The 9025-nt window shown below is 38.3% G+C and overlaps 2 protein-coding genes across 3 annotated transcripts; one reads left to right on the plus strand and one right to left on the minus strand.

Annotated features, from left to right (window-relative positions):
- The first annotated feature begins 11 nt into the window (after window positions 1-11).
- On the plus strand, window positions 12-5490 carry LOC113675033 (retinitis pigmentosa 9 protein homolog). Its single transcript, XM_027191546.2, has 6 exons — window positions 12-169; window positions 341-371; window positions 790-919; window positions 1498-1589; window positions 2160-2221; window positions 2554-5490. Exons 1-6 carry the CDS (start codon window positions 42-44, stop codon window positions 2783-2785), a joined length of 675 nt encoding a protein of 224 aa, XP_027047347.2. The 5' UTR covers window positions 12-41; the 3' UTR covers window positions 2786-5490.
- On the minus strand, window positions 3155-7124 carry LOC113675034 (calmodulin-alpha). Of its 2 annotated transcripts, none has more exons than XM_027191548.2 (5): window positions 6854-7124; window positions 5133-5163; window positions 4626-4769; window positions 4005-4250; window positions 3155-3439 (listed from the first exon to the last, which is right to left on the minus strand). In XM_027191548.2, exons 1-5 carry the CDS (start codon window positions 6854-6856, stop codon window positions 3405-3407), a joined length of 459 nt encoding a protein of 152 aa, XP_027047349.1. In that variant the 5' UTR covers window positions 6857-7124; the 3' UTR covers window positions 3155-3404. The 2 variants fall into 2 exon arrangements, with proteins under 2 accessions (XP_027047349.1, XP_089056287.1); XM_089200161.1 differs by having other exon boundaries at window positions 4626-4763; window positions 6854-7098.
- Between the last annotated feature and the right edge of the window lie 1901 nt (window positions 7125-9025).

Consider the following 9025-nt stretch of genomic DNA (forward strand, 5'->3'; position numbering starts at 1 on the left):
TAGGTATGAGTCAGCGGTCTACCTCTGCAATCAACAACAACATGGCGGACAGGTCGTCAGACAAGAAAACAGATAGAAAAAGAGGAAAAGGCGAAAGAAAGGAGGAAAGAAGGAAGAGGAAACGTAGTGAAAATGAAGAAATAGAACTGGCTAAACATTATGAAACATTGTAAGGGTAAAAATTCTCTCAAACTATTTTTAGCGTCGGGAAGGAATATTTTGACCATGAGATTGTTAGGCTAGCAAATTTTGAATTTGTGGCATCTGCAAAGGTTGAAATACATTCAGTTCCAGTGGAATTTATATTTGCGTGTTATCATGACTGTGCTTGCCTTTTTAGCTATGAACAGCCACCCCCAGGGATCATAAAGGTAAGAGACTGGTATCTAACATTTTGTTTGTAAATTGTCTTGCGCTGGAAGTTAAGTTGCTCCGTAACTAAACACTCATTTTGGAGCGATTTGAAAGTAAAATATCTGCATCCTATTATGTTTATTCCAGAGTTTCCCTTTTGCGAAATTTTAGAGATGGCCTGTACAGTTTTTGCAAATGTTCTACGTGGGCCTCTATATTGCAGGAGAGTAAATTGGCAGAAAAGCACAGACCTGCCAGCAGCCATGTCACAACATTACCGCACCAACCGATTTTTACAACCATGACAATGAATAGCTCACTTGACTAAGTATCTATAGTATGTGTTTCCAGTAATACCTTAACAAAAGTTAACCTTTGCTGTCTCTGTATGGGAATGCAAATTCATGATGATTTTGATGGCTCCTTTTCAACTAGGAGAAAGAGGAGCTTCCAGAAGAATGTATACCTGATTTACCTGAAAACCAGAGTGCAAGAGATTTTCTTTCCCATGCCCCCACTAAAGGCCTGTGGATGCCACTTGGAAAGGAGGTCAAAGTTATGAAGTGTGAGTTATATTGGAAACTGGATCTTCTTGAGTGTGCGTTACATTACAAGAGTTTTCTTCTCATGAAGTGTGTTATAGAGTATCATGCATAGCAGATCTTTCTGTTTCCTTTGTGGGAGAAGTGTGGGGGAAGTGTAAGCCCTTCATTTGCTTTCTTACCCTGCTCTCCTTTGTTGCTAATGGCTGTGTGACCAAAACAAGTACAGCATGTATTGCATAAATCAGGCAAAATTTGGAAGTCTCTTTTCTTCATTTCATTTGGCTTTTGTGAGAGAAGAAGTGGCTTAGCAGTCATTGAGCTGGGCTCAAGGTCTAGAGGTGCTGTAGGGTCATTATGTTGTATTTTCCAGCAAGAAACTTGACTTTCACAGTGCCTCTCTCCACCCTAGAGAGTAAATGGGTACAACAAATTGCCAAGGGAACCTGGCAAATGCTGGGGGGATGGGGGTGGATAACCTGCAGTGAACTAGCATCCTATCCACAGGAGTAGAAATACAAAGTCCAAGTCACTTCAGAAACCTGGATAAACTCCAGACTCATTTACTTGGGTTTAAAACTTTAAATGATCTCTTATTTAGGTTGGCGATGTAAAGCCTATGGCCACAGGACAGGTGACAGGGAGTGTCCTTTGTTTATCAGTGGCAACAAAAACAGTGAAAAGTTTCGAATGGTGAGATCTTGTTGACTTAACTACAGACCAAATATTATGAGAGGTACTTTTAGTGAAAGTAACAAACTACAAACTACTTAATATTAATTAAATAAAAGTATCTATTAGGGTCCACTATAAGTGGTGCAATCTGATTGGTTACACTATAAACCCTTTAACTCCCAAGATCTGATTGTTAATTCTCCCCTGTAGCTATTACACATAATTCCTTGTAAATTAGTTATGAGAACTTGGTGCTAGATCAAGTTAGCAGCTTCTATCTGATAAGTTTGAATATTCTCATTACCTGTTTGCTGAAGAATGTATATATATATATATATATATATATTGTAGAGAGAAGTTTTATGTTAATCACTTCTGGGGGTTAAAGGGCTAACTTTCTATTCTTTGATAGATAGTGAAACTAGGGAATAGCTTCACAATATACAGTTGTAAACAAAAAGAAATGAAGGCACTTTTTTTAATTTTGTTGTTAAGTTTTGAATTAAGTTTTGAATGACTGTTAAATATCTGTTAAACATGTACATTTTGCGCACCCTAATGTAAAAAAATTTTTGATATGCAAATCAGGCACATGAAGACCCAATGCATGAATTCATTCAAGATAAAAAGAGAGCAGAAAAGGAAAGCAGGTGGGATATTGTTTTTGACCTTGTTTACACTCACTGGTGAAGTTTATCCATATTACTACAGAATGATGCAGTTCAGAACTGTGGTCACTCTGCTTGATGTGATGCTAAATGTACATATATGTAACCCACAACCATTTTGTCTGGTTTCCCTGAAAGTTTTCCTGGTGGAGAGAGGTGCTCTGCATATTGAATTTTACAACATTTCATGACTTGCAGTGTCACTTTACAACATCACATCAGAATATGTCACTGTATCAGGTGATGCCACTTCATCTTACCAAATCAGTCAAGGAACATATCGCAGCTTCAGTTGGTAATCTTAATATTTTCAGAATACAACAGCTCAAGGCCTTACTTGAAGAGTCAACAACAAGCGAGAGTGATTCAGAGAAAAGCAGCAAAAGTTCTGGTGATGAAGACAGAAAAAAAAGACATAAAAAATCCAAGGTGAAACATAAACGGAAAGAGAGCAAAAAACATCGACGTAAACACCGGAAGTTATCAAAACACAATGACGGTGATAGAAGGAAAGATGATTCAAGGGAGAAAAAGGACAAAAGATGAGAATTTTAGAACAGGGGATAATGTGGCATGTTTTATCAAGTTATAATCATCATTTGTCAAAAGGCACGTGGTCAGATCTGTTGGAGCCTAGCCCTCCACAATCGGAGTCTGTTAGCCGAGACAGGAAGTTGGTCCTGTTGAGATCGTGTCGAGAAGAGGCTTTCGGCAAAACACATAAAATGTGATCCCTTAACCTGGATGGAGGAAATCCCTTGTGCACTAAGGCAGATGGATATGAAATCACATCCGCTATTTCCGTAGAGTTTTCGGTCCCCGAAAAAAACGGAGGTTTCCAGAACCGGCTCTCCCACTCAGTCAATAGGTACATATTAAGTCGAGGGTCGAAAATAGTTTAAAAAAACAGAAACGTTTTGGAGAAAGACAAAAGTTTAATCCCTCAGTATTGCCTAGTAAATATAGCTACACATATTCTTATGCTTCTAGAGTTCAGTCTGTATCGACGGAACACACAAATCCCCTGTCGTTCGTTTAGTATACCACACTACTTGTGCCAGCTCAAGAAACGTGAATCTGTTAAACAGCAGTTGTGACAAAGGCAATCCTCTTGAAGCCCACCACTTAAAGTAAAGCGAACCACTTCCATTGTCATCACTTTGCATCATTGCCCTTTCTGTGTAACCATGACAACAAATTCTGCGTGTCGAAAAAAAGAAAGATCGTTTTCAGCATAGACAGAATAGATAGATCAGGTTATTTCACTTGGACGAAACGTTAAGTCGTAAATTTAGTTTACAAGTTTTGCGCGAAACAAAAGATAATAACTGTCGGTGATGTACACTGCTAATGCTAGAGCGGCATTTGATAATGAAAGGGAAAGATCACTTGAATCCTCCAGGGTGTGTTTTGACTGAGTTGGGTAATTCCAACACCGAAGCAATCAAAACGACCAATCGAATGAAGAATGATACCCTAAAGATCCCCTGAGAGACGCAGGTAAAAACGAGGAAACTGGCTGAAACGCGAGAAAAAGGATGAGACGAAGTCACGATGTTTTTCAGTGTTGTATCTGATTGTTCAGGTGGCTGGCGATAGTCTCATGGACCAATAATGGGGTGGGGTACAGCAAGAACGAGGAATCCTAGTTTAAATTCAAGATTATGTTAAAAAATTGCTTTAAAAGCGCGGGAAATAATTGAAAAGGTAGAGACCTGGGAAAGAGGTTGACTAAAAGTTCGGCCCGCTCTCATTCAAGAAGTACCTGCATAACTGACTTTTCCATCGCTATCCGTATCAGCCTCCTTGATCATGTCATCAATTTCTTTCTTTGAGTAGGTTTTGCCGCCAAACGTTTTCATCACCAGTCCCAGCTCGTCACTTGTTATGAAGCCATCTCCATTTGTGTCAAACTTCTTGAAGTAATACTTGAGGTCGTCACCAGTCATCGGTTCTCCAATTTGGCTGGCCATCATGTCCTCAAACTCACTATATTCTACTTTACCATTGCCTAAAGGAGAAATGGAAAACAAAGATAAGAACATTACAAATCAGATCATACCGCGGTCAAAGGCAAAGTCTGTGTTCAAGCTTAGCCCACCCAATCGGAGCCTATCCCGGTCTCCTTGGCATGAAGCGACTAGGAGTGTTACTACTCCCCCCTGGATGCTAGTCCATCGCAAGATTACCCTCAGTATTTCATCAGGCTTCCCTAACAACTCACCATCCGACTTTAACATTTGCCTCAAAAAAAGTTTAGGATTCAGATTACAACTGAGATCGTAATATTCTCGAATAGCACACTTTTTTTATCCCAGGTTTTAGACATTTATACACGTTTCTTCCTCCTTCCTTTTAAAAACTAGGAAGAGAGTAATTTTTGTACCATTGCGATCCACTGCTTTGATCATGTCTTTAATTTCCTCGACTGACATCTCCTGTCCAGCTTGCTTCATGGCTTCGCCTAACTCCTCCACCGAGATATGCCCGTCATTGTTTTTGTCGAACAGCTTGAAGGCTGCCTCTATTTCTTGAAAGTAAGAAAGGTTAATGAATATCACGAAATTAGCTAGGAGATATAGGTTGTGGAAAAGAGTGTATTGTAGACTAATAGGAAGGACATAAAAACACTAATCCTGGGTTGAGTTGAGGTTTGGGCCTACTTAAAGCTTTTAACCGCACCTTTGTTGTTACAGTTTACAAATATTTTTCAGGAATAAATATAATAGTGGTGTAGGCATTAGGGTCACCATAGATAAGCCCTTAAGCCAAAAGAATGCCGGGTAGAGCATCTCTCAGGCTTTTCCACTGACTAACCGCGGGCTCTAAATTCTAAATTGCGAGTGATTCTAAATCTCTCTTTTCCTTATTATTACATTTCTGCAACTCTTACCTTCACGCTGGGCTTCAGTTAATCGTTGAGCCTGTCATTTAAAAGAAGCAGATTTCAGTTTTTCACATGTTTTTGTGAGAGAATCTCTCTCACTAAAGCGGCTATTAATTATAGAGAATCCGACCACCTGCTATTGGGGGTACTACAATATTAAAAGGTTTTCAACAACTTTAGCTACTTCATTCTGGAACAATTTAGACACAGCAGCTGGTAATTGATCTGTTTGATGGAAATGACTCCACCAGTGCCTTGATATTGCATCGTTAAATGAATTCTTCGCGTTTCGTTCGAGAAAGCCATTTGTATTTTGTTCCGTCTCCGCTGTGAGCCTGAATAAAGCTGAATTAAGGTATCAAAATATGTATTTGTTTAGTTTGATGAGTCAACCTGCGTCCTTTCAAGACCACCTAGGCCTTTTTGTCGCATTTGAATTCTAATACTTTGTTATTAAGAGATGAAAATATATTTTAGAAAATGTTTCTCCAGGTTTTCTCATGTGAAAAGTGTTTTGTTATGATCTTGGAAACTTTTTTTATGCCCTAAGAACGACATTTTAACTTGAAGTCTGAAAATCGTTTTCTGTGTATTGGTTTTGAATATTTTTAATGATTTACTTAAAAAAAGGCAAGGCGCTGAAAAACGAGTGATAATGAAGAAGATTTAATTTGTTTCCCCTGGCCTGCGGGAAATACAATATGGTCACCAACTTTAATTATTAACCAAGGGTATGGCGAAATATGTTTTCCATGTTTTTTTTAATTCCTTTTCATCTCGGCTCGATGAAAATGCTGTGGAGCCCAAAACAGCGCGAATCACCGGAAATGGACTTCCGCGTCCGCCAGTATTTTAAAAATTTGAAATTAAAAAAATTAAGCCTCTTTTAAGTTAAAACGCTAGATTATTCTGGGGTAAATTTACTTTGAAAATTATGTTTTATGGGTTTCTAGCCTAATTCGTCATGCTTCAATACCAACTGAAGATGTAAAGCCAATTGTGTGATACAATTTTCGGACAATTTTGGCGATAAATACATGGCCGCCATCTCTTACGCTTTCTGTTTTTAGCAATGAATTATGGAAAAGGATACAGGTATTATGGACCGTCTCTTTGATTCATATGTCAAGACGGGTTTGTTTTTTCGTTGTATAGACTCAATCCACCGATAAAATCATACAAGGTAAACGAAGTGGGCGTGATCTAAAATTTAAGAAGTAACATATCTTACACCGCTCCCTAATGCAAAATTTGCCAGTTTCCAAGACATTTAATAGGTATAACTACGATTTAATTCAGCGCGCTGTAGTCGCGATCACGATTTTGAACTTGAAATATTTTTTGGATGTTTGTTGGTGGTTTTCCCACAACTAGACGATTTGAAACAGACACTCCCACTCGAGCGAGCATCAGCGATGCCTAATAGCCACAGATGAAGTTATATTATTGAGTGTTTTCAATTTCACGATGACATACTGCGAATCTTCGTTTTCTTATCCTTGTCTTTTTGTTTCATGTAATCAGCGACTGCTGTATGAAGCGCAAACAAGCGAAGTCGCAGCGGTCCTATATTTTAAACTTGAACGTAAGTGAGTGGAACATCATCGAGGCCGCCGATGGTGAACTTAGTCTGGATCCGGAGTTAGTAGATTTATAAGAAGCATAAATAGCGTACATTTAAAAAATGACATCTATCTATACAATTTCTTTCCTTTAAGGCGACTTACCATTTTGACAGGAGAGTGTAAACCTGTTCTTGATGAAAGGAGATGGGTAGGAAATTGATCGGATATTCTTTGCTTCGATTTTGATGCACTCCGCAGTAAAAGACAGCCCCGAATAAATAATCTCGGCCTAGCTGGGTATTTTATAACAAATTATGCGTGCGAACAAAAGGTTTCCTGCCAACGAAAAGTGTTAGGAATATGCATAAATTTCACCTGTGTAACGCGCACATCTGTCATTTGGAACCAATCTTTGGAAACGCAAATAAATGATAGCGAAAAATCCTTATTAATCCCGAGAGATCTTGTCAAGTTTAATTAATAAGACTGTTGTAGATGCCAGTTCGTATAGCCAAAATAACAGGTATACATGTTCCAAATGTAAACCAGCAGATAATCATAAGTAACAATATTGCGTCTGTCGATGCGACAGAAAAGATTTTGAGCAAAGGCTGAAGACGTTTTCGTGCATTCTTTGTTTTCAAGAACTGTCACTCAAGTAGAAAGAAACTTTTCTGTCTGTTGCATAAATTGGCCAAGATATAACATGAATTATTTAACCACATACGCGACTACAAAACACCCAAGTCAGAATAAAAGGTAGCATACTTAAGACTAAGGTGTACACTCTTGGGAAGTTCTTGGAAGAAAATTCGATGAGCCTCAGTTTTTAGACAAAACTGATTTGAATTCTTATTGGGTTATGGGCGATACACAATCGACATTTCTTAGCGGATCGCCTACTTCACTCTTCATATTTTTATTTCCGCCCTAAAAAGATCTGTCAGTATGCAAATCATCGCTAATCTTTTTGGCAGATCACCTGATGTTGTTGTTCAAAGGATGAATTTAGAGCTACATTTTAAGTAGAGTAGAATTGCAATACCGTACCGCGAATGCCAACCGACGCTTCCAATTTCTCGGTCAGGCTAAAACTGCTATCCGCGAAGCAAATGAAATTTTAGTTTCATTAAAATCTTGAACATCCAGTGTCTGACATGATTGCTGCCTAAAAACAGTGATAGTTCTTTGGCAGATTTATTTAAAATTATAAATATTTCACATCTTACTGTCAATGGTGCTGAAAAATTAACATAGCACAACTAAAACAATTGTGCCATCGTTTCCCGTTTTAAAATTTTCAGCATAAATTTTTTAAAAGAGGACTTAGCGTTCTTTGTTGATGAAACTACCGTACTTGTAAGCTACTTGTATCAATTGATCATTTTCTCGGCTCTTTGTTAAGTTGTGATGGGAACCTTTCATTTACATTTGACGACCTACCAATCGCCTATGGTCAATGTTTTGGCCGTCGAAATATGTAGTGCATAATTTAAGTTTTAGCCAGAGAATATCAATGTAGGCAGCTGTTATCAAGATTTTTTACCTTTTTATCTTTCTGCAAACAAAGTAATTTAGTACTATTGCCCACAATCTAGGTTGACAGCAGAGTTTTATAAGAATCATCGTGATAAAGTGTGACTAGCAAATATTTGCATAATACGAAATGAGATGTTTCAGTGTAAACAAATGAACAATGTGTCAAATAACCTACCCAACACAATGTTGGCAATGTGTCAAATAATCGGATAATTATGCTTTCGATGCTAAGCTCGGAAATAAGAGAAAATTAAAATGCTAGGAGCATTTTTTAAAAATTTTTTTTTTGTGCAAACACTTTAGTCCTTGATTTAAGTGCATGAGTCAGAAGCATTCCAAGTTGTTCGACAGGCGGGGTATGGCAATACATATAATGAGAAACAACGTACCGCAAGGTATACCAGTATCTTGAGGAAGGGGTTATAAGGACAGAAATCTTGGAAATCGAGAATACAGGGCTGCGAAAAGGCTGTAGGCGGAAGATAAATTCAAAGATGCAAAAATTTGTTTACCTTTAATCAGCACACAGCAGCGTTGTGTGATGCAAGGCGGGAGACAGGAGAGTAGGTCATGGTAGGAGAAAAATTTACATGCCTTTGTCCACCCCTTCCCCACCTTTCTGCCATAAGACCGTGATTGTAGCCGAAAATTTTTGAAACGTTCTATCTACTTTTTTCATGATGCAAACGTACGATCACAACACGCGGTTTCAATCAGAAAGTAAGTGTGTTTTCCAAGATCATTTTAGGGTCTCCTCGGCTGAAGATTCAAAATAGCTCATGAATCAAGCTTTCC

This window comes from Pocillopora damicornis, chromosome 3 (assembly GCF_964200805.1).
Source record: "Pocillopora damicornis chromosome 3, jaPocDami1.2, whole genome shotgun sequence".
NCBI classification, from domain to species: Eukaryota; Metazoa; Cnidaria; class Anthozoa; order Scleractinia; family Pocilloporidae; genus Pocillopora; species Pocillopora damicornis.

Coding starts and splice junctions, on each gene's coding strand:
- LOC113675034 (XM_027191548.2), bottom strand. Junction 4,770..5,132: donor AACTGAAGCCCAGCGTGAAG/GTAAGAGTTGCA, acceptor CTTACTTTCAAG/AAATAGAGGCAGCCTTCAAG. Junction 3,440..4,004: donor TGGAAAAGTCAGTTATGCAG/GTACTTCTTGAA, acceptor TTCGACACGCAG/AATTTGTTGTCATGGTTACA.
- LOC113675033 (XM_027191546.2), top strand. CDS start 42: ATGGCGGACAGGTCGTCAGACAAGAAAACAGATAGAAAAAGAGGAAAA. Junction 372..789: donor CACCCCCAGGGATCATAAAG/GTAAGAGACTGG, acceptor CTTTTCAACTAG/GAGAAAGAGGAGCTTCCAGA. Junction 920..1,497: donor GGAGGTCAAAGTTATGAAGT/GTGAGTTATATT, acceptor TCTCTTATTTAG/GTTGGCGATGTAAAGCCTAT.